The sequence below is a fragment of the Manis javanica genome, chromosome 13 (genome assembly GCF_040802235.1).
Source record: "Manis javanica isolate MJ-LG chromosome 13, MJ_LKY, whole genome shotgun sequence".
NCBI lineage: Eukaryota > Metazoa > Chordata > Mammalia > Pholidota > Manidae > Manis > Manis javanica.
Genome location: NC_133168.1, coordinates 48,023,733 through 48,048,071, shown reverse-complemented (window position 1 = coordinate 48,048,071; position 24,339 = coordinate 48,023,733). Strand labels below are relative to the sequence as shown.

The following is a 24,339-nucleotide window of genomic DNA, read 5'->3' as shown; positions in this document are numbered from 1 at the left end:
GAGTTACCAGAAACAACCGATCTGAATCCCCAGAGGACTGCAGGGTTTTAATATTAAATCCAAAGTACTAAAGACCTGTGTACAAAATACCTAAAGAAATAAAGTACAAATCACAAAGATTAGCAAGATGCTATCAGGAGCAAGTAAACAAAGAACCATTTGCAGAGAACCAAATGGAACTTTGAAGAAGAAAAAGACTAATTGTTCAAAATTTTTAAACTCTTTGGATAGAGTACATAGTAGTTCTGACAGAAGTGAAAAGGGAACTTATCAGCTGAACTTAAATCTGAAGAAGTTAACCATAGCAAAATGTAAAGATAATCTAAAGTACTTAAGAAAAGGACTAGCATGGGATTGTACCCTTCATATATTACAACTTATTATATAGCTGTAGTAATTAAAACCATGAAATGTCAGCACAAAATTGATACAGTGTGTCTTGGAAAATAATAGAGAGTCCAGAAACTGAATTCATGCATTTATGTAATTTGGATTTAATGCAGAAGTGCCTTTGTAGATCATTGGAACAATTCAAAAATTGTTCATAGATAACTGGATATTTATGCAGGGGAGAGGGCAGGAGACCTGAAATCCTTCCTATTGTGCATCATACTCAGAAAGCAATTCCAGATGGATCTAGTATTAATTAGGAAATGTACAATCTTAAAACTTTTAGAGAATAAAAGATTATTTTTATGAATTTGAAGAAACAATTGATAGATTTGACTTCATTAATTAAGAACTGCTATTCATCAAAATACCATAAATAAAATGAAAGAAAAGCCATTCAATAAAAGGTATTTATAACACACATAGCTGACAAAGGATTAGCATCGACATATAAAACATTTCTATAAACTGATGAGTAAAGAATGAAAACCAAATAGGAAAAATGGGTCAAAGTTGTGTACCATGCATTCAGAGGAGAAATTAAGTATAAATATTTCAAATAAACATCTCAAAAGATAATTTCAATAATCAACTGCATATTAGATACTATTTTCTATCACTAAACAGGCAAAATTTACAAAGGCTGATAATACAAATGTTAGAATGTAATTTAAATAGAATTTACATATGCTGCTGGTGGGTATGTAAATTGGTAACAATTTGGCATTATCTTGTAAAGCTGAATGTTTGCAGTCATGTAATAGTTGCAGTCAAAAGTCTGCTGGAGCAGCCACCATGCAGGCCACAGTTTGCCAAGTCCTGGAATAGATTAAGAAGTATTTGAGTATTTGGGAAACAGCTGATGCTTTTAAATGATCCCTGTATATGATACCCTAAAGGAATTGTCAGTAGATGAGACTGAACATTTTGATTAGAGCTCATTTTAAAAGGCCTTCGATGTCGTACCAAGAACTTTTGCCTTTCCTCTTGAATGGAAAGCAGTTAAAGAAGTTGTTCAATCAAATTTGCATTTTAGAAAACTCATTTTGGTGGCAATATAGAAGATAAGTCTGAGGAGGCCTATATGGGAAGCAGAAAGGCTTAGTGAAAAAAGCAAGATGACTGGGTCTGACCTAAGGCAGTAAGAAGGTGTTATAGAGTGACAGACAGACCTCAGACTTCTCACAGAGAGACTCAACTGTGTGTCAGGTGTAGGAGAACACTCTGAGGCTCTGTTTTAACCAATTGAATCCACTTCACTAAATGGAATGCTTAATGAAAAATTGGTATGTAAAATAAAATATTTGCCCTTCATTAAGTTACTATGAAGCAAAAGAAAAAAAAACATTATGTTTTTTAACCTTCAAGTACATTCCTGAAATGTGATACTTCTTTTATTGCTTTTTAAAAAAATATTTCTATCATTTCTTCAGGATTTTACTGTAACATTTTGAACTCTGGCTTTAAAACCAAACCAAATTTAGAGAATTTAGAACTACAAGAAGATGCCTTAAACTGTGAAATTAATTTTAAATATTTGAAATATTAATCTGTACTTTTATTTCATAGTTGTTTAAAATCTTCATTGACTTGTGCACTAGTATTTTCCACAGCAGAAATTTGCAGGTAATATCTGTATCTTTATTAAACAAGAATAAACTACAACTACATTATAGTGACCATTGAAAGAAAATGTGTGATATATAGCAGTTTTCATTTTTTCACCAATATAAAACTCTGATAGACTATGTTTTTATTGACAGCAGTGTAAGACAGGACAAAGTTTTATAAGATCACATGACATGATGAAGCAAAATGACTTCAAAGGATCATTGACTTAAATAATATATGCTCAAGATGCCCGTAAGGCTTAGATGTCCACTGTGGCGGACTATTTAATTAATAACATGTATTTTACAAAACTCATCATTATATATTTATACAATGGACTATTAAGATTTTTTTTTAAAACTGTTTTTAGTACTGTCAGTTCCCATGTTCATAATTTTTAATTTTTATATGAAAAATCAAAGGGTTAACATCTAGGCCCTGTCTACCTAGGCAACAGCATCTACTATTACTTCTGTTACTAGCTTCACAGCTTATAAAAACTTTTCCCATCATTATGTCACTTAATATTCCTAAAAGCTATATAGTCTATGCACTATTATTTTTATTTTATAGATAAAATATTAATTCTAAGAGAAGGGGCTGAGAATTAAAATAGGGTCTCACTGGTATCAAATCTCCTTTCCATGATGGGGGGATTTCCTTGCACTTTGATTTGGGTTTGGATGGTGGGAGATGGTAGAAAGTTAACCTTGTGAAGGAATGGCTAGCACAGGGGCTTGAAATTTCTAGAGACAATTCAGAATGTCTGTACTAAATTCATTTTATACTATCATCAAAATAAGATATGAGTCTGATCAAATCTATCCTTTTTTTTTAAGAAGACACCTGATTTTCTGTATGCCAGTACAATCTACTGCAGGCAGCTTTAGGGGCATTGTTTGAGTTCTTCAACCAATACTTTTGTACTGTTGCTCTTTTCCAGATTCTACTAGAAATACAATACTGAGCAAAATAAACATGGTCCCTGCTTTCATGTGCTTTGTCTTTCCAGCAGTGGGAAGGCATAGGAGGATTATAATCAGTGGAATGGCATGATACAGTTGAAGTCATGCATGCTGGGGGGTCCCCTGTGAGTTTTGGTGTGAAACAGGTAGGGAGTGAGGTCAGGGAGGTAAGACGGGGGGCTACAGTGTAATCTGAATGAGATGTCACGTTAACCTAAGTTAGGTAGTAGCAGTGTAGATGGTGTGTATAAGGGGACTGTCCTACATTGATGTGAAGACATATAACAAGAATCAGATGACTACATGGGTCAGGTTCAGGTTGGAGTCCTAACCCATGGTTAGAGATATATTGATTTGAGAGAGAATAGCATGAATGGATAGCAACTGAAGTGATGGAAGTAGATGAAAACATTAATTAAGCCAGAAAGTATGGAAAACAGTGTGAAGAGGCCCAGGTACCTGAGGAACTCAAAGCAGCATCTAATTTTAAGGGAAACAAGGAAAGGGTTCACACCGCAGATCTGGAAAGGAGAGAGCAGAGACATATGAAAACTGGCAGGTGGCCACTTAATGGAAAGCAGAGCGTTGCAAGAAAGAGGTCGTAGACAGCAATGCCAAATGCTATGAAAAGGTCACATAATATAAGAAAAGTGCTTGTTGAACTCAGTAACTAGTCATTTGCATTAGGGACACTGTGATGGTGGGTTGGTGGCATTGAAGGATATAAACCTGCTGACAGTTTTAGGTCTTGAGTGGGAAGTGAGTGTGAACAGTTTTTCAGAATTATAACTGAGAAGGAAAGAAAGCAATAGTGAAAAAAAACCCAGAGGATTCATAGAATTTACAGGACGATGGTATCTCTAAAGTTGCTGCTATGAGATCACCTACTATATTGTACTTGGAGGCTTCCAGCTCTAATATTTACCTAACTTTCTTAGGTAAATAGATTTTAAGTCGTGAGAGCAAGGACACAATTTATAAAGTCACTTTAATTATCTTGGAAAAAAAAGGGGGGGGGCATCTCATAAATTTGCCCAATAAAAATGAAATACTGGCTTAGTTTTTTCTCACTGTCCCAAGAATTATGCAGCTCTTGGCTTCAGAACATTGGGGACTCTTCAGATATTCTTTGACAGATGAAAAAGGTAAAGATTTATGACAAAAGAAAGCATTTCTGAAAAAGGTGTTCCACATTGCCTTTTGTGTATGTGCATAAATTATACACAGGGCTCAGGAGTGCAGTCACTATAATAGCTTTTTGCTCTCTTTGAAGAAAAAAGAAAATGCTCACTTACGGGCTACCCGCTTGTGTTTCCATTAATGAATCTTTTAAGCTTGACTGATTTTAAATAGGATATTTATGTTCCTTGGTTCTAGTAGGCCAAGAACTTAGGAAACTACGTGTGATTAAAGTATCTGAAGTAATAAATTTATGCAGACATTTAATAAAAAATGCTGTTAGTAGTAGTAATATATGTCATAGCTAAAGACTTTGAGGAAGATTCACAATCAAGGGAAAACAACAGCCAAATCATATATTCCTGGAGAATTTGATTAGTCTTCTATACTCAACTTTAATAATGATGTTGAAGTACTGATAAACAACTCTGCACAAAAGTTGTAATCATGACAGAGAAGCACCCTTACCTAACCCAAATGAATGAACCCAGTGGGGTTTTTTTTCTTTTTAAACTATTTGGTAAATATTCATTGAAGTCCAGTGTTTAACAAAGGCATGTAGACTATTACTTTAAGGTAATAATTTATTCTCTAATAGATTATAAAAGTCTCATTCTTTTGCACCCTGAGTACATCTGCAAGGTTATCAATATCTTTGGTTGGAAATATACTTTTAGATTTGGCTTTTCATTTCTGGAAATATGTTTAGGTTAATTCACTAACAAATCTTTATTATTTAATAATACTTCTTTAAAAAATTCCTCATCCTCTGAATTTGAAATTGTTTATCCATCACATCATGTCATTTTAAATTTAATTATTAAGCCTAGCTAGTATTAAGGCTAGCTGTTTGTACTTTGTAATGATAGTTTATATTTGCATTTGTGCATATTATAAAGTTTGTATGATGGGGCTTAGGTTCTGAAGATTCTTATGAAATATATATTACAGCATTTCTTTAGAAAACTATCACATGATGGCATGTGTTTATTGAATTAAAGTGACATATTAAATATATATTTGCTTCATCAAAGAACTGATTTTCCAGAGAGTTTCAGAAACACTGAGAATTTGAGAATTAAAAACAGGAAATAGATTCATTTTAGCTTTATATCCAACTTTGAAATATACTCCACCTGTTTTCATTTTTTATCTGTCTGTCTGCACACTGATGTATGTATTTCTAAAGTAGCTCTTGGGAAAGATAAGGTCTCCAGTGTACTTACACAGGTTTTGATGTATTGACCCATAATGTGTAGTTTGAAATGTGGTAATCATTGAACTACCTCTTTTCATAATTAATGAGATTGGAAATTTCCTGAAGCCTGGATATATAAAGAGTGTCAGTCAGAAAGGAAAACTGAAGGCTTGCTTTTCCTTCTTGAGAATAGTAGTAACCAAATACCAGTCCATGGGTAGTTTTATCATATCCAATTGAAATAAGATAAATGAAGACCGTTATAGTGAATTGTTTTACAAAGGTAACTGTTCTCTCCAACACTTTTATTCAAACTATTTTTCCTACTGGTTAGCTTTAAATCACTATTCTAAGACATGATATTGATATTAGATATATTCCTTTTTATTTCCTTCTTGAAAAAAATTAAAAGCTATCAACCTTGTATCAGTACCCATTTGAGGGAACTGAGGCTGGTTGGGAAACTGGAGCAGAGGTTTAGATTTGCAGAACGGGGTGGGGGAGGGCAGGGGAGACAGGGTAAAGAAGCCAAGAGAGAAAAGCTAAAGAAGAAAGGAATGGAGGAAAGTGGATAATTTTTAAAAGGGAATTAGTGTATTATTTATTGGAAAGGTATGAGCTTGGATTTAAGGATTCTTTGTTCATTCAGCCACCATAGCCCCTTTGAGGATGTTTCACAGCCAGTTCCTAAATGTGCCTAATCCTGAGAACCACCTCTACTCCTGTCACACAATTAGCAGGAGGGATTGTGGATCTTGGAAACACTGAGAAATACTGCTTTACGAAATAGAACATATGTGAGATTTTCTCTGTTCTTAAGAATTTTCTAATCTATTCTTATCTCACTAAGGCTCAAGCTTTTTATCTATAAAATGTAGATAATAATACTCTCCTGTCAGTTTTCAAGGTGAATGAGGTAAAGGAAAAGGTCTTCAGAGAGATACTGGAGCTTGTAAACTGACTAAAGTTTATAGTCTTGATTGTGTATGTATATGAGGGATGGTGGTGACTTTGAGCAAGAAAGACAGTGAGGAATTTTTTTAAAAAGTTTCATCTCAAAATTCTCTTTCCCAAGTTTAATATCTGGGTTTTATTTGTTAAGAGAATGTGAAATATTCCTTCATGTGTCTGTTTTTCCTTTCTTCTGCTTTTCTTTCTCCAAACCAATTATTCACTTCAAATATCAAATCACAAACTCACACCTCTAGCATTTAGACTGGGCACCTATTTAACCTCACCCCTTGTGTTCCGGGTGAGTGCCACTGACTCTACCCTAAAGTGCCAACCACAGCACCACACACTTGAGTCAAGCAGCGTTTGCTCAGTGAACCAACCAGCAAATGAATTTTTAAGTCTGACCTCACTTTTTCCAATGTACTCTTTGCTAAAACTCTTGTGTTCTGAATTTAAGGATGTTTGGAGGAAAATAGTTCATCCTCCCCTTTGATAGTTCTTTCTAGGTTCTGTTTTATTATTTGTGTTAACAAAAACCCTTATGCAAAAAACATTTCCTTTATCTCCACCCTACGTCTCTCATGCTATAGCATGCTTCTGTACTTATATTTTCGAGTTACTCTTATACAAATAAAATAAGTTGTCTTTGTGTAATAGATTTTGACCAGGAATAATTTTCCCTTCTGTGATAATTATTGCAGTAACTTATTTTTTTGATTCATTTAGCAGCAGCGACAGAGGAACCAGAAGTGATCCCAGACCCAGCCAAGCAGACAGACAGAGTGGTGAAAATAGCAGGAATTAGTGCAGGCATTTTGGTGTTCATCCTCCTCCTCCTAGTTGTCATATTAATCGTGAAAAAGAGGTAAGACCTGTTTTTGTTCTGTCTCACGCACAATTTATGTTCCTAAATTTCCAACACTTTTTGTTTCCTTGAGCTCTTTTAAATTACAACAAACAACAAGAATTGGATTTTAATGACGTCAGCATCTGAGTCTATTTCTCATGCTTTTTAATAAATTCTTACTGGTTATTTCTAGTTTAATTTTGGGTATGAACATATACCTTGTGTCAAGTTAGTGTTGAAATTAATGTATGAATTTAAATTTCTCAAATGCAAAAATACCTGAGATATTTATTTATCTTATATTTTGAAGTGTTATTTATTAAAAGCCAAAATAAGGATTTATTCTGATACTTGGATTATAGTCTGAATTATTTTGTACTCTTCCTCTATTTTTCTCAGTAGTGGCCAAAAATAAAATATGAGAAGAATATAAACATTATTTTGTGAAATTGTATATTAAATGTTCACTGGCTAAATATTGCAGCACTTTAATCTAGAGTCTTTTTTTTTAATGGAGCATTAGTCTTTTATACTGTATCAACCAATATCGCCATCTTCTGGAGTTATATGAAGATATTTAAGACCTACTGGAATTTAAACTGAACTCTATCAGGAGATTAAAATATACTCCTACTGAAAAACATTTCAAAGTATACAGTTTTTATAATTTGAACTTTTCTCCTTTCTATAAAGTGTCATTATTTGCAAGGCATTATCTTGGCAACTGGTACAACTATCCAGTCTTTCCAATAATACGTTTTAGGTAATACAGTTTGGAAGGACTTTGTTAAAAAGTCTTTATATGCAGAGTACAATCCTATAATACTTTTGTGCATATAAGTATTGGCAATTTGTGAATTATATTGAATAATGGATAACTGTCGGCTTACATTAAATCTTTTAATATATTATTATGATTGTTACTTTGTACTCAAAATAAGTCATTAACAATATAGATAAGACTCATACTACATGTTTAATGATTCCATCAGAGTTTATTTTAATTTATTGCCTCTTTACAATTATCCCCTGGAGATATATATGTTGGAGAAGACACATCTGCATTAGAAACATTAGGTATGCATTATAGTGTTTTGTGTTAAATTAGCTACATACGTGCTTTCCCCAAGAGTGCTTTCTCTTTTTGCTGTTGTCTACCTCTGTGGTTGGAAAATACATCATATTTGAGACAGGAAGACTTGAATACTTTAGTAACACAAATTTGTCAGTTAAGGTCAATGAAATTGTTGAAGATAACCTTCAGATCTCATGTTTCTACTTAGTTTAAATTTTTATTTGGAGAGTTAACTAAAACAGTTTAGAGAGTTAATGAAACTTTGTTTCACAATTAAAACTACTCCACTCACCTCAGATTGAATCTGAGCATGAAAATGACATCTGACTATGTCCTCACTTAACAAGAATTGGGTTAAACTTACTGGTTTTATTTGTTATTTATTCAACACTTATCTGTTATTGTAGCCTTCCTTATTCATGCCCTCTGTTTAGAAATAATAAGAAAAAGTTGAAACCTAAGTTTCCTAAAGTATTCTAAAACAATCTCCAAGTATTTTTTTGCCAGGGGAGGTGGGGATAAAATGCTCTGACAACTCTGTAAAATTGCATAATGTAACAAATTCTTTTTCTGGTTCATATTTCAAATGGTTGGCCTTCCTATTAAAATGCTTAATGTTTGAGTTTTCATAATTATGCATTTATTATCTTTTGATGGAAAGTATGCTAGGCCTTTTGTTTCTTTTACTCACCACTATCTTTATGACAAAGAAAAGTTGCAATTTTATAGATTTATAAAATTACATATTTACACATATTACCTTCCAATATATAAAAACTACCAGAATCCCTGATCTGAGCAACTTTATGACTTTTACTCCTACGTAGTGTATTATACATGTATCACATATGATTTAATCACAAATATGTTTGTATTACATACATAAAAGCATAGATATATAACAATATTGGATAGTATGAACTTTAGATAAACAATTTTAGTTATAATTTAGTTTCCATTTTAAAACAAAAATTTATATTAAAAATAATGGAAAAAGCAAATTATTTTAGCTGAAGATCTTTATTTTTATGGGAAATTGTTAAGTTTCTCAAGACTTCATCCCTCACTGGGAATAATATATGTAGGTATATTTCTCATGTTGAAAAAAGTTCTGTGTATTTTTGGTTGTTGTATAAAGAAATGGTGTGAAACTCAATTTGGCAAAATTCTACAGCTGAGGGTATATATTTAAAGTAAGTTTTTAGGCTAAGAAAAGGGATATTGCATCTTTCAAAGCGCAGTGTCATCTTTTTTAATTTAATCGCTATTGAATTATTTCCAAATGTATGCCATTTTTTCATTGGTTATGCATTATATTTTAAATGCACAGCATGAATACATTATGAATTCCAAACATAAATTTGAAATTATATTTCAATACAGTAAATGTTTGTGTATGCAATTAAGGTCACATACATCTACTGTAAAAGTATCTTTGTGTATATATAATATATGGTACATACGTATATTCACAGAATATACATATGTACCTGTGTACCATTAAGATATACTGACTTGTTTACAGAAATTTAGGTATCATTCCATATATATTCTATATTAACCTAATAGATCTTTATGTTTTGTATCTAAAGAAAAGGAGTCATTTTAGTGTACAAGTTCTATACACAGCTGTTCCATCTGTCATGGCATTTAGATGGTAATGGATAATAAGCTTAACTGCATGTTGAAAATACACAATTCATTTAATTTTTCAAGTTTCTGGCAATAAGAGAAATGTCAGCATGTTATTTTTCTTCAAATTATGTATTTTAAATTTTATTTTTCTATTGCATATCTAATTGCATGGCAAAAGATATCTAACCAATGCATGAGCAAATTGAAGTGCAAACCAAAAACATAAATTTTATTTTATTTTATTTTATTTTTAACGCACATTTTTCTGCTTTATTGAATGTGACAGAGTCACGCTTTTCATTCACCATTGCTTCTCTTTTTCCACTGTCTGTGATTTGCTTGCCAGGAGGAGCTACTATTCTTACTCCTACTACCTGTAAGTAGAAAATGGGTGATAATACAATTTACATGTGTTGAAGATGCAGTATCCCTTTTCAAAAAAATCCAAAAAAACAACTTTGCAATTTTGGTGACATTTCAAAAATGTGTTTTTCTGGACACTAAAACTATAAAGAGTTTCTACTAACTTGTTTTGTTAATCTTTTTAAAAAGGGATATTGTATTTCTATGTTTGGCTACTTTTAATTTTTATTTACAATTTTCCATAAGTAGCTTTAGACTATAGACCAAAGCATCATTTATTTATTTAAGTCAAACCTGTACCTCATACTGCAAATCAGGTAAGCTCTGCCTGTAACAACATCTCTCTCCACATTTCCAGGAATCCAGAATGGGTTATAACTTCAGAACACAATTGGCCTGGCCATCTAGGTAATCAGTATGTTCTTGCAAAAACAAATGGATAAAATCATTATGTTGCAGTGACAAAGAAATAAAAATTGTTTTAGAGAAAAAAAATTGAATTCATTTATTGTAACTTAAATGGAAGAATGAGTTTACCAATACCAAGACCAAAAAAAAATGCTGTCAATCTAACAAAACATACATAAGTGTCAAATATCTCTTTTCTCTTCCAAACTCCTAGCTTATGTTCTGCTTAGGTATGGAACACTGGTTGGATAAGGATTGGGAGTATTGTCCACTCTGTTTCTCTAGTCATTTTCAGTTAAAACTTTAGATGCCAGGGTAGTCATCCAATCCAAAGGAATAAATACAACAAAGTATTCTTGGACATTAATTGATCAATATTTGATCCACCAACTTTTAAGATTTAGAGATTGTGATTAAGTATGTTTGGGGTCCTTACCCACAGTATTAATTTTGCTAGGTAAATTTAAGCTAGCCTTACAATAAAATTTGCCAAGAATCTCAAAGATTATAACAGAATTCTGCTAATATTTTAAATATTATAAACATTTGACTTCTTAAAATCTGCTAAAACAAGCAGGTGTAAGCTAACAGTGCTCTTAGCTTATTGTGATAAGTCATAATATCCTTGTTAAATCATGTTTGATGAAGCCAAAGGTAATTAACTGTACCATTTCATACAATGATGGAGCACTTTTTCTCTTTATTGCCCACCCATATGTCCACCTGCAGAAGTTTATGCTGTTGGCTGCTTTGATAATGAAAGTCATTGCACTTTTGTCAAACTCAAGCAGTTGCAAAATGAATTGCTTAACTGTCCTGAAATGTATATTATACATTTATATGTAAATTTATAAGTAAATGTGTGTGTGTCTATACACACACACATATGCTGTTTGCTTAGAGTAAGACAAAGTACACATATAGGAATCAATAAGTTTTGAATTATGAGAATGTCAAGAAACTTACCATTAACCATTAATGTATCTATAATGTTAGAATGGGATTTCCTTTTTAGTGGAGAGGTAACATCTCTGTATTCTAGATTATGTAGTAAGTTATGATAATGTTACTGTAATACTTAAGGTTACTGGCATTATCAATCATAATTAGAAAGGATACCACAGAGATATGCTTTTGAAACCTTCTTAAAACATACCTATCGGAACTAATTTGACTTAGAGATTTTCTAAAAATAAAAGTAGAAATAAATTAGAATATAATTTAAAAGAAAACCAGGTGTGACCTTAAACCAACATTCACTGGTATCATCATAGTAACTGTCAGTTCTTGATCAAAACCTTAACCCTGATGTTAATTTTTACTTATTTTGTAATAACCTGAATTAAAGCCTACCTCACAGGGTTGTTGTGAGGATTAAGGTATAAGAACCAAGCTGATAATGCATGGCTGGCAGATATTAACAAAGGTAATATTCCCCTGTAATTTGTCAATTAACAAAGGTTTGTGAATCTGAAAAGTAAAAATCTATCATTGCCATGAAAACTTTTACCTGTTATGCATTTGACAAATTCATTACTATTTTTCCACAATCACAAAATATATGTTCTGTATGTTTTAAAGGAAAACCCCAAAGTTTAAGTATGTCTTTTCTATTTGCTTTAAACTTCCCGTCTTCAACTATTCACATTATTTTTAATCCAGCTTTCAAGTTGTGTTATTTTTATCCAATTTGATCTCTTGCATTTTTTGAGGAATGAATTCATTCTTTCTTCTTGCCCAAGAAACAAAGATTGGAAGTTATTTCTTAAACAATTTTATTTTTTTGCTTCTTAAAAATATTTAAATAGCAAAACATGTGCTTGCATTCACATTATTCTCAAATTTATAACTAATGTTTAACTCCTGGAGTAAGTAGATGCTTCATGTTATAGTACTACTTTGTAATATGGCATTTAAAAAAAAGGTCAGCAATTGGATATACTAGTAGAAGAGCTTAGGCCTTGGAACCAGATCATTCTTAACTGCTTATTGGATATATACCCTTGGACAAGTTATTTAACTTGTATGAGTGTCAGTGAACTCATCTATACATGAGAATCCTGATGCCTTTTTCAGCAGGTTGATCTGAGAATTAACTGAATTAATAAATGAAATGTGCCAAGCAGATAACAGGCCTAATTCATCCATTCAGCAACTATTTATTGATTGCCTGCTGTGTGCCAGATACTGCTTTAGGCACTAGGAATATACAGATGATCCTTTTCCTTCATGGAACACATAGTAAAAACAATCAGGGAATCATAAAGACACCTGCAAAGATATGTGATGAGTGTTACTATAGGCAAAACCATGTGCTGTAAAGACACTTACCAGGGAACCTTCACCTGAGGTAGGTTGTATTGGGATCAGAGAAGCTTCCATGATAAGGTGAGACAGAATGAAAGTTAACAAGATATTTGGTGAAAGAACATTGTAGGTCAAAGAACAAATATCCTATATGATGGAATAGAGGTAAGTTTGGAAAGTGAAGTCTATAGATCAAAGTGTGACCTGTTGATGTTTAATTTGCCCCATACACTACTGCAAAACACTTGAAAAAAATCAGGAAATTTAACATACATATTCAAATTAATGAATTCTTTTTAAACAGAAGGTCAACACTGGGATCAAATGTCAGTAGTCCCTTAAGCAAGTTGTCCCCTGCACAGCTCCAGGGTCTTCACTCTTACTTATGCTATCTTAACACTGGCAAAAGCACTCATTTATGTTACCCATCTGGAACCTGTAAAGTTTTTACAGGGCTTTTACTCTCTAGCTTAGAAAGTAAGAGATAGTAGCTCTTTTAATGAGTAGAGCAAATATTGGTGATAAGCATTGGTGGTGGTAGTTGTGATGGTGTAGTGGTAGTGATGGTGGTGGTGGAAGTTCTTGTTATACTTTTGTCATTGTTCTTGTTGTACTTATTACTAGTACTGTCATTATCAGTATTATTATTTTTAAAAAAGAAATTAATGTGGTTTCCAACCCTAAAGATTAGTTTATAACTATCTTATTTAGATGTCAGACCTGCTGAGTCTGTATGTTGGGTGTGTTAGATATGTACCTCCTGAGGCTAAGTACTATAATTCTCAGATAAAAATATCTTACTCAGGAGTATAAGTCTCAAATCACTGCATTAATTTTTTAAGGGAAAAGCCTTTCAACATAAACCCAAGTATAAAATGAGCCTTTTAAAAAATATAGTATATTTGCTCTAGTACAGATATAATGGGAACCAGAAGAAAATGTCCTAGCTAATAATCTAGCTGAGAAATGGTATTCTTAAAACAGCTAAAGAATATTTCCAATCCAACATAAACTACTGCCATAAACATAATCTGGCTACTAGAGACTTTTAGAGTGCCTTTATTTATATCACATATAAATTGCCTTGTTAATGTGATATAAATGTTTTATATACCTTAATAGTTTTCTTTTTATTGCATGTCCCATGTGTAACATTCACAAAGAACCAGAATGTACTTCACATCCTTGATATATAAGATAAAGATGTCAATATTTGAGTAGCTCAGAAGTCTAATTCTGTTAATTTCTAAATTCTCTGAGTTCTTTGTGCTGCTTCATTTACACGGCATTTCTGTGGTTCTAAAACACATTTTTAGGATTTGACCATGTCTGTAATTCAAGATTATGATCATTTGTATAATACTTCTACACAGCATTTTCCAAACTTTTCTCGAAGTTCTGTTCTTACACAGTATATATAACTCTCCCAAATATTCCTGTGTATTTGCATAATGTCTAGCTGTGGTGGATTCTACAAGTCTCCAGATTAGGTTTGGATTAATGTTATAAATATATTGCTAAATATGTTAATGCTACAATGTTGCACTTTTACTGAGTAATACAAGTAAAGAATGGGATTTGTCTATTTTAATTGTATGACACCAAAATAAACTTGAAAAAGAAGTCATATTATTCCACAGAACTTCTAAATGTTGATCAAAAGAAATAATCACCAAGGAAGAAAACTAAAACTTAGCTTTAGCTTAAAATTTCCTTGAATAGCTCTCCTAAGAAAGTTGTTTATGGTTTTAATATATATTTTATAATCATTTAGCTTAATGATAAAATACAAGAAATGATGAGATGTTTGGTTGACATCTTGAATGTTGAAATATCCATTGAGATAAATAAAATAATTTTATAGCAAGCAACAAATGCTGTTTGAATGTCAAACTTAATTTCTGAAATAATGACTAGTTAGAGTTTCTAAACCACATCTATATCCTTATCCTTGGGCTTTTCCGAACTACTTATTGCTGGTGTGAACTTTCCTTCAACCCTTCCTTACATTAAGGTTTCCCTTTTGTATTTGCATTGGCAGCAAGCTTGCTAAAAAACGCAAAGATGCTATGGGGAACACCCGGCAGGAGATGACTCACATGGTGAATGCTATGGATCGAAGTTATGCCGATCAGAGCACTCTGCATGCAGAAGACCCTCTTTCCATTACATTCATGGACCAACATAATTTTAGTCCAAGATGTAAGTTCTTCATAAACTTCAATAATTTATTTTTGAAGTTCTTTAAGTCCACTCTGAATTCAAAACATTACCTTTAGAATAGTGCTAGAAACTAAGAAAAAAATGGAAGAAGCAGCTTGGAAGAGAAAATGATAGAGAATAATTATGGTATTTATAAGAAGGCTATTCTCAGTCTTGGCATTGAATTTAGTTTAACTTCAAACTGTATGTATTTTATTACTATAGCATAAGAGATATTCATATACCATTCAGACCAAATCATGTCATTGCCTTTAATCCCTGGTTGCCTTCATAAAATTAATTCATGTCAGAATTTTTTTATAATTATGTTGTCATTTGAGTCTTCCTTTGTGTAAGATAAAGTTACTTTTAGGTAAGAAATATCATAATTCTTTCAGGGAATTATTGGTATGGGTAAAATTATTCTATTAAAATATTCTACTATAGATATCTGGGAAAATTTCAGTAATAAAAAGTTAACTAAGACTAGGAAGGTTCTACATGCTCTTAAGTACCTAGTTTGAAGTCCAAAAGTTTACTTGAACTGGTGGATTGGCAGGGAATGGTGAAATCTATCCATTCATTCACCCATCTGTCCACACAGAGTAAGAATTCTTGTTGATCTATGAAGGCAAGTCTTTTAAAATATTTATACTAAAGTGCTGTTTAATGGCAGATGATTTGAATAATTGATCCATAATCAATATTTTTTATCTTCCAATTTCCTATGAATTTTATATTCTATTCTATAGCAATATGCTTATTTTGTTAGTTTAAGTTAAATTACCTGGCTCTGTTTCTTCAAATCCTCAAGTAAAATTTTTGCTTGAGAAGGCAAATCGTGTTTATCCTTGGCGTTGTGTACACAGAGGCATTCTGCCACACAGCCCCATGGTTTGCTTGCCCCAGTTTGGAAAATGTATATAAGGGAAGATGTAAACAGTAGAAGTACATGCATTTCCTTACAGATTATAAACCTATGTAGTCGTAAGGTTGAGAAAATAAAGTATTTGTAGGTTGTATGCATTTATGTCTCTTCAGTAAGGAAAGGTTTTTTTATTTCTTTCCTGAAATGTCTAGCTTGATAAAATTTTCAATGATTATTGGTCCTAAATGCAGCCCATTGTTTTCCCTAATACACACACACACACACACACACACACCCCAAATTAATAGTTGGATATACCGTATGAGCCATTTTGGAATTTAGTTTTAGTATTAATAGGGCTTTCCTGATATATTATATACATATTTCACTAAAGTGACAAAGCATAACATAAAATACTATTATTGTTAAAAGTAAGTTCTGTTGAAAATATAGAGGTACTGTCTCTCTAATCACTTGATGTAATAACTAACCAAATAAAGATTTGAAGGCATGTTACTTCGCCAAACTTCTTATCTATTTCCTGTTAGTACCTTATTAGGTAACTTGAATCCAGCAACATAACTATCTATATCCATTTGTGAACTTGGAGAAAGGATTAAATTTGTTTCCCACAGTTAACTGAAAAACATTATTTGAAATGAATATGAGATAATTATTTCTGTAAGTACCTTATACTTGATAGATCTAAAATGCATGGGTATTTTATGATCTTTATCATGTCAAGTTGAATCTTCCTAGCTTTTAAAATTGAATAGAATACTAAACTATAATTATAGCTGTACCTTCCCTAGTGTCTTGAGATAACCCAAGCTGAAAAAAGGAAAATTTACTTTTGTAGGTTATTGTAATCAAAGAGTTTTATAATTATATTTCTTAAGAAAGCATAAATATATTTTAAGAAAAAATATTAAGTGTAAAATACAACATTAGGGCTATATATATTCCCTCATGAGCTTTGTTTTCCTACAGTGCCCAATGATCCACTTGTGCCGACTGCTGTGTTAGGTGAGGCCCTAATTCTTTATCATCCATTTTTGCATGGATCACACATCCTTGCATGGGTTATAATTTTGTCTATACAGTAATTGTTTACAGTGCAGGAAGCAGCTTGATTTTGAAAATATTGTCATGGTCTCATCAAAATAGCAACTGTGGTCAACCCAATCAAATCTAATGGATTTCAGTTATCAGTTGCCTTTTTAAGGCAACGTATTCTTTAACTCTTGGTTTTGTTGGGTTTGGAGTAAAACCAAGTAGAATGGAGTAGAATGGCCCTTCATATATGACTGATGTTTACACACAAGTAAATAGAATGAATCTATAACCACATATGTAGGGACCAATGCTACCTGAATACTTAATTTATATATAAAAATTTACCATATGGATAGGGATTTTCTAACTCCCCCTAATTTCATAGCAACTAAAGAACACATTTCCAAGTGGGCATTAGGAATCTGTGAATTTGCTGTAGTTTTGTCTTTATTAAGAATTTATAAGTGTGGGTAAAGTTGCTATAATATTGATCTGGAATTTTGTGTTCTATATGAATGCACCTTACATGATAAGTGTTATCTTTCAAGAAATTTAGAATAAGCGAAGGTTTACTACTATATAACATCTAAGACAACTAGTATTCATTACTAGATGAATAATTTTCAGATGTAAAATTACATTAATGTTTAATTTAACTGTATATTCAATAATGGAATGAGTTTCATTTCTGTTTATACTCTTCCTTGACTAATTATACACCAGCGAGACCAGCTTGCTTATATGTTAAATTCTGTATCAGTTTTAACTGTGCTTCTAATATTTAAGATTTAACCAAAGAAATAAGGAAATTACTGGATAATATATCTTACAAGTTCCTAATTCTCATATTTAAATTTCTCATAAGCATAAATCTTTAGCTTACATCTATCTTACATATGTTTTTATTATCCATGTATTCAACATTTATTTATATTTTTTAAGTATTTTAGGATAATACACTAATTCAGTTAAGTAAAATACACCTCTTTTTCACTAAAATAATTATTAAACTTATAATTTTATAATATAAAGGATATCTATACTAAAACTATCTGAAAGTCAATGTTCTCTTTCTCTGATTGCACTCTCCCTTTGACGTTCACACCAATAATATCGGGGAGTTGAACTGAGGGATTTGTCCAAAGGGGTGGTGTGATCACATAGGGAGGTAGGGAGGAGTCAGGAATCATGACCTCCGGGTGGCACCAGGTGACTCTGAGAACGTTGTCTTCTGTCAAACACTGTATAGTGTTGTCAGCCTCAAATTAATAAGTAGAATTCAATTAAAATGTTAAAAACTCATTGGAGAAAAACTGGTTGTCTTCTGCTAAATTTCATTACAAGAATATTCTAAAACCATGTCAGTCCACCCATGGACTCACAATATAAACTCATGAAAATACCTTACATCTTTGCTTCCCCGTCTGTAAAATAGTATAATAATTCCTACCATTTTTTGTAAAGAAGAAATTAAGTAATGATATGAGTTTTGCAAACTATAAGACTTAAAAGATTATTATAATTATTTTTCCTGTGAAAAGGTATATTTACATTTAAGGAAGACTAGAGTTAACACAGAGTCATAAAATCTATTCTTACATACTATTGCTATACATTTCATTTCATTTTGAAAATCAAGCTGGTTGGTTTTTTTAAAAAATAGTTTTTTTCTTTAAAAGCTGAATTTCTCAATCATATCAGATATAGAAATGATTTGTTGCATTTTTTCATCATTCTTAGAATCTTGGTATTTACAGTTCTTTTACATCCACTTGATTTTATAATTATAAGGCAGTTTTTGAAATCATGTAAAATATTGTTTGATATTAATGTCTATTTACTGATTTTAAAAGACCTTAGAAACTTTTCATACTGATTCATATTTTTTGTTTTTTGTGTTTTACCGCTTCATTGGGTTAAAGTCCCTATAACTGGTAAGTGTATTGCTCAGAATTCTAGAAAACCTTTCCATCAAGGAAATATTTGAAGTTCTCTTCTTAAATGTTTAATAAGGGTAATGATTAGTACATGTACTCTCACTAGTAGTCACATTTTAGGTGGTTTAATGAGGTGGAAATATATTGAGATTAATAATTCATATGTGATTATTTTAAAGAATACTGCTCATTGTACTACTATATTAAAGCTCAATACAAAACAAAAGGCACTATTTCCTATTGGAACAAAATCATGTAAGATTTGGAATATGGGTGAATTATTTGTTTCCCACTGAGATGTTTCTACAACTGTAAATATTCTGCTGCTCCAGCAGGTTCAGTGTGAGCTCTGGGGCTACTCTACAGAGCCCTGGCTACCTTATCCCATTTTGGGTGATTACATTTCACTTCTATGACATTGTCTGTTCTCTTTACTTCTCATCCTAAACTATATATTTATATAGTGATAGTAATATACTATATAGTGATAGTGCCAAAATCAGTGGCCTCTGAATTTAATTTTACTGGGGAGATGTATATATTCTTTATGTCATTCTATGGATTGTAATATTTTAACAACTGAGGGTAATCTTACAGGAAGAGGAGAAAACTCTCATGAATCATGTTGGCTAGCAAATGTTTGTGTATAGAGAGGTGGGCAAAACCTGAGTAAAGGACATTAATTCAGTTGGGTGGTTAGGCCACAGCAGAATCCACCAGAGATTTCTTTTTTTTTGGATTAAATGTGTATTTTTAGAAGTAAATGCAAAAAAAAAATGCATTCAGCCTAATAAGGGAAAGTAAAGTGTATGCAATCAACTTAAATTGTAGAAGCACACAAATCTGATTGTGGGGTTCTTTTTTTTTTTTCCTCTTCTCCAGGAAGAAAAAATGTTTATCATGGGGACAACAATTCATTTTTTGCCATATCCTATTTGTAGAGTTGGCGATAGAACAGGCAAATGTACCAGCACTTGAAATATGTTTAACTGTTAATTAAATATCGTTCTCTACAGTGTTCATTATCATTAAAAACACAAGTTCCCCTAAGAGTGTACTTTCTCTTCTGTTAATGAGTATGGCAGTATAATGCTTTTCAAAGTAACACCCCTTAAAACATTTGTTTTTTTTAATGGTAAGTTTAAATGTGATAACTATAAGCATGCTTCTTCTCATTGTAATTATTAGTGCAATGGTCATTAAAATAATATTTATTCTTCATAGGTAAAATGTTCTTGTTCTTTTCTTCCTTCTTATGACAGAAAGTGACTTTAAAAGTTTCTTTTCCTTTTAAGCTAACAACACAGTTGGGATGGGGCCTACACTTAAATGTGGAGGGTGAGGGATTCAATTGGTTTGAACTGATTCATTCATTGCAATAATTATCGAATCACTGCTTTGCACCAGGCACTGGGAATAAAAAGAAAAATACGACTTTCCCTACACTCTGAGTTCAGAGTTTAGTGAAGAAAATAGACGAGTAAACAAATGATTAAAATATAGAGTAAGGAAAATGACAGGTAGGAGAATAGGAAGCCACGGGAGCATAAGAAAGGAGACATGTAGCTCAGCTTGGATGGGCCTGGGAGGAATTCCAAAGGAAATACCTACATATTTTGTCCCAGACACATGCCCTGGTTTCTTTCACATAGTAGCAAGAAGAAATAAAATAGATCAGCAATCAAAGCAATAACAATAATAACCAAGGGGGTAGAGACTGAGTATATATGCACATATAACCTGCCTCACAAACATCAAGGGGCTAGAGGGTGATTCTGTAGAATGCCCATTTCCCAGTCTGGAGTGTATAGTAGTAAGAAGCCCCAGGTGGCATAGCAGGGCCTCAAGAACAACAAGAAGAGCCCTTGAATGAGTTGCCCAGATTGGGTCCCTGAGAGAGGTTGGGATATGGATGGGAAGGAATTTTTTCAATTTAATGGACAATGAAAATACCTCTTCAATTGCCAATTTGATCTGGTCCAACTGTATACAGCTATGACCGCAGATACCAGAGAACTGAAGAACTCAGCAAAATCTCCCACTTAGACTCCTTAAAGGGGACCAGATGTCTCTACATCTTGCAGCATCTGTTGTGCTGATAAAATATACCCTGACCTATACCTTCAGCTGATGTAGGAGGCTTTATCTTTATGGGGATGCTGCCCTAAGCCTATACTGTTTCTTTTCCTTCCTTCCTTCTGTTATAAGAAAGATCTTAAGGTCTTAGAATCTTCTTTGTGCATATATATAAAAATATATATAAAACAAGATAACTTTGTCTTTTTTTTAATCTTCTGGAATCTGAAAAATGCCAGATGAGAACCACAGTGCTACAGCAGAGTCCAGTCGTCTTCTAGATGTGCCTCGCTACCTCTGTGAGGGGACAGAATCCCCTTACCAGACAGGACAGCTGCACCCAGCCATCAGGGTAGCCGACTTACTGCAGCACATTAATCTCATGAAGACATCAGACAGCTATGGGTTCAAAGAGGAATATGAGGTGAAAGTTTCAATAATATGTTAAATCTTATTTCTAACCATGACATTCGACATTTAACATTTTTTCCTCCCTTTAGTAGAACAAGGAGTGAAATACCCTGAAAGCGCTCTAATCCTAATGAGTGTACAATAAGTGTGTCTATAGAGAGAGGGGGTAGATGGGGTTGAAAGAAAAGGGCAGGGACTTCCTGGGGATATATTTTAAGAATTTTTAAATGTTGGATTCCATAATTTACTTTAGTATGTTGTTTAAAAACCACTTCGTTAGACCTTATATTCCCCACTCAAAAAATCTGTAACAGTATATCTTGAGTCTCACTGTATCATTAGACTTATGCTGTAGGTACTTCTCTGTCTTTTTGCCTGTTGAGTGAATGGGGTCAAGCTTTGTGGTCTCAGTGTACTACTTAGTCACTCTTAGTTTTGTTTTGTGGATTATAGGGTGAAGGTGGCTAAGAAGAAAAACAGAGCACTGCATATCCAAACATTAAGAACTCAAAAGAAGGATATGGGAAATTCTTCCACCCAAATTTCCCCTTCCTACTCAAACCAAACTATGAAGGAAATGATTTAAACTGAGCATCCCTTACTGAGAAATACCAGTCGGTATAGAATAAAACTCTTTCAGCACCAAACACATACCACCATACACACACTTAAAATAAAAGAGTCAAGTTAATACTTTACTTTGAAAGACCATCCAAAATGCATCCAAATTGTGAATAATCTTCTAAACACTGCATTTTATTTACCAATAACTTATATGCCTTAGTGTGGGAGCAAATAAAATAATCTTTGCATTTTGAAGATTGATTTTGAATACATACCAGAAACACTCTGCTAGGGTAACAGAACAGCACAAGGAATTATAATTTCTGCCAGAGCTGATTCTCTTTTGTTCATTTCATGCATATTCCTGTGTACCTCACTTCAAAGACCATTGCTCTTTGAAGACCCTATTTCCTGTGTCAAGCAAAGTTTAAGTTTTTCTGCAAGAAGAAATCTATACCCACATTTTAAATTGCTGCATATGGTAACTAAGCCAATCAACAAATTCATCTGCTCCAAGATTCTTGGAGATGGTGACTTTTTAATTTTCATATGGTCCCTTGCTATAGATACAGTCCTTTTCATGATCCTCAGAGAAACTGAAATGTGATGTTTTGCACATGATTTAGTGAATAATTATGGGGCAAAAACAGGTTTTCTTTTTCCTGTTAGAAATGCGAAATGAAGAACACTTTAAAGATACTCATTAAAAGTAGTTTTGAAAGTTTTGATGCTTTCAGTACTTCCTTCTCACAAAGTCATAGCAATCTTAAATTGTTTTTTATGTATAATTTTTTTTTGTATCATTAATATAAAATGACATGGGCAACATTGTGGTTACTAGATTCCCCCCATTATCAAGTCTCCACCATAGCAATCTTAAGTTTGAAATACTTTCAAGGCGCTTTTTTTCTCTCAAGTTGTTTTTGTCCTTAATTTGAACTCAGTCCAATCCAGGATGAACAAGTAGGAGTCCAACAAACAAGCTTTGAGGTCTGAAAATAGAGCTTGTTTACTTACTACTTCAGGACTCCTTTCCTCCCTGAGAAAAGTGGCGTTTACTGTTTTGGTCTTCAAAACAGGTAAAAGTGATTCAAGAAAAGGAATTAAATTCAGTCTCCTTGTGAATTTCTTTTTTTTTTCCAGAGCTTCTTTGAAGGACAGTCAGCATCTTGGGATGTAGCTAAAAAAGATCAAAATAGAGCAAAAAACCGTTATGGAAATATTATAGCATGTAAGTTCTCATACAATTCTTGGTGAATGCAAATATTGTGTGTAAAAGATTAAAAAGTAAGTTGTCCTTATAACAGTTTCAAACTTTAAGAGATCCCAGAGGGTGGCATATCTGTTTATAAAGTAATTTCTTTAATATTTAAACAGTATTGAGTATTAGCAATGACTCTAAAATTGTTGTCATCCTCATTAATTATACTGACTCAGACTTCATCTTGTGGAGGTAACATGCTATTTGATTTTACGTCTGCGCATAAATGCGTGGGGGTGTTATTAACAGCTGAGAATATCGGGATAATGAAAAAGAAAGATCTTTTCAGTGATAAATTGCCATAACATTTCCACGAAACATATTCAAGGTATGAGTGTTATTCTTGACACATACCATTATTTCTTCCTCAGATTCAGTGTCTGACCCCCAGTCGCTCTGTATTACTTATCATTAGAGACTTCCTCCTCATTAAGCCTTCAAGATACATACATGGGATAAATAAATTACCATATGAAACCACAGGAGCAGTAAGGCAAGTAATAGGTAGTTTAGCTTGTAACTAGCTACTGATTTATTTAGACACTCTTCTCAGTTTGAGTTATTTTTAAGTATTTTATGATTACATCAGAATTTAGCCTTGACTCTCAAGAGATAAGAAGTTGAGAGCAGGGGCTCAAAATGCACTCCCTAGTTTTGTGGCTATTTTGCTGTAAAGTGCAAGGAAAAACGACCCCAGCCCATTTAAAATCAGTAAGAAGCAACGTTAGGAATTAAGGCAAGTTCAGTTCTTTAGACAAATCCAGGACTTAAATAATGTTTCAGACATTGTCATGTTCTCCAGAAACTTAGTGACTATGAAGATGCTAGTCACTGAAGCCTTATTAATTATTAATATTATAATTAATTAATATTATAATTATAGTAAGTAATGTGCTCATTAAAGTTCTTGTGTTTCTTTAATTGATAGGTATTTACAGAAATTTTGGTAGTATATTATGGATAAACTATTATCAACCACTGTATTATTTTAAGTTTCTACCTGGGACATAGTCTCATTTCATAGCCTTTATT

The 24,339-nt window shown here is 32.7% G+C and overlaps 1 protein-coding gene across 12 annotated transcripts in view; it reads left to right on the top strand.

Annotated features, from left to right (window-relative positions):
* Nucleotides 1-24,339, top strand: part of PTPRK (protein tyrosine phosphatase receptor type K) — a 552,018-nt gene that overhangs the window by 506,036 nt on the left and 21,643 nt on the right. For 3 of the 12 annotated variants that reach the window (XM_073219592.1, XM_073219588.1, XM_073219586.1), the window contains 7 exons: nucleotides 7,024-7,162; nucleotides 8,180-8,221; nucleotides 10,201-10,230; nucleotides 14,974-15,134; nucleotides 16,993-17,028; nucleotides 21,311-21,495; nucleotides 23,190-23,277. In XM_073219592.1, coding sequence (XP_073075693.1) covers nucleotides 7,024-7,162; nucleotides 8,180-8,221; nucleotides 10,201-10,230; nucleotides 14,974-15,134; nucleotides 16,993-17,028; nucleotides 21,311-21,495; nucleotides 23,190-23,277 — 681 coding nt within the window. Of the gene's footprint in view, nucleotides 1-7,023; nucleotides 7,163-8,179; nucleotides 8,222-10,200; nucleotides 10,231-14,973; nucleotides 15,135-16,992; nucleotides 17,029-18,980; nucleotides 18,993-19,877; nucleotides 21,282-21,310; nucleotides 21,496-23,189; nucleotides 23,278-24,339 lie in introns of those variants that run through there. The other 9 variants (XM_036993969.2, XM_036993976.2, XM_073219587.1 and 6 more) reach the window with 8 other exon arrangements.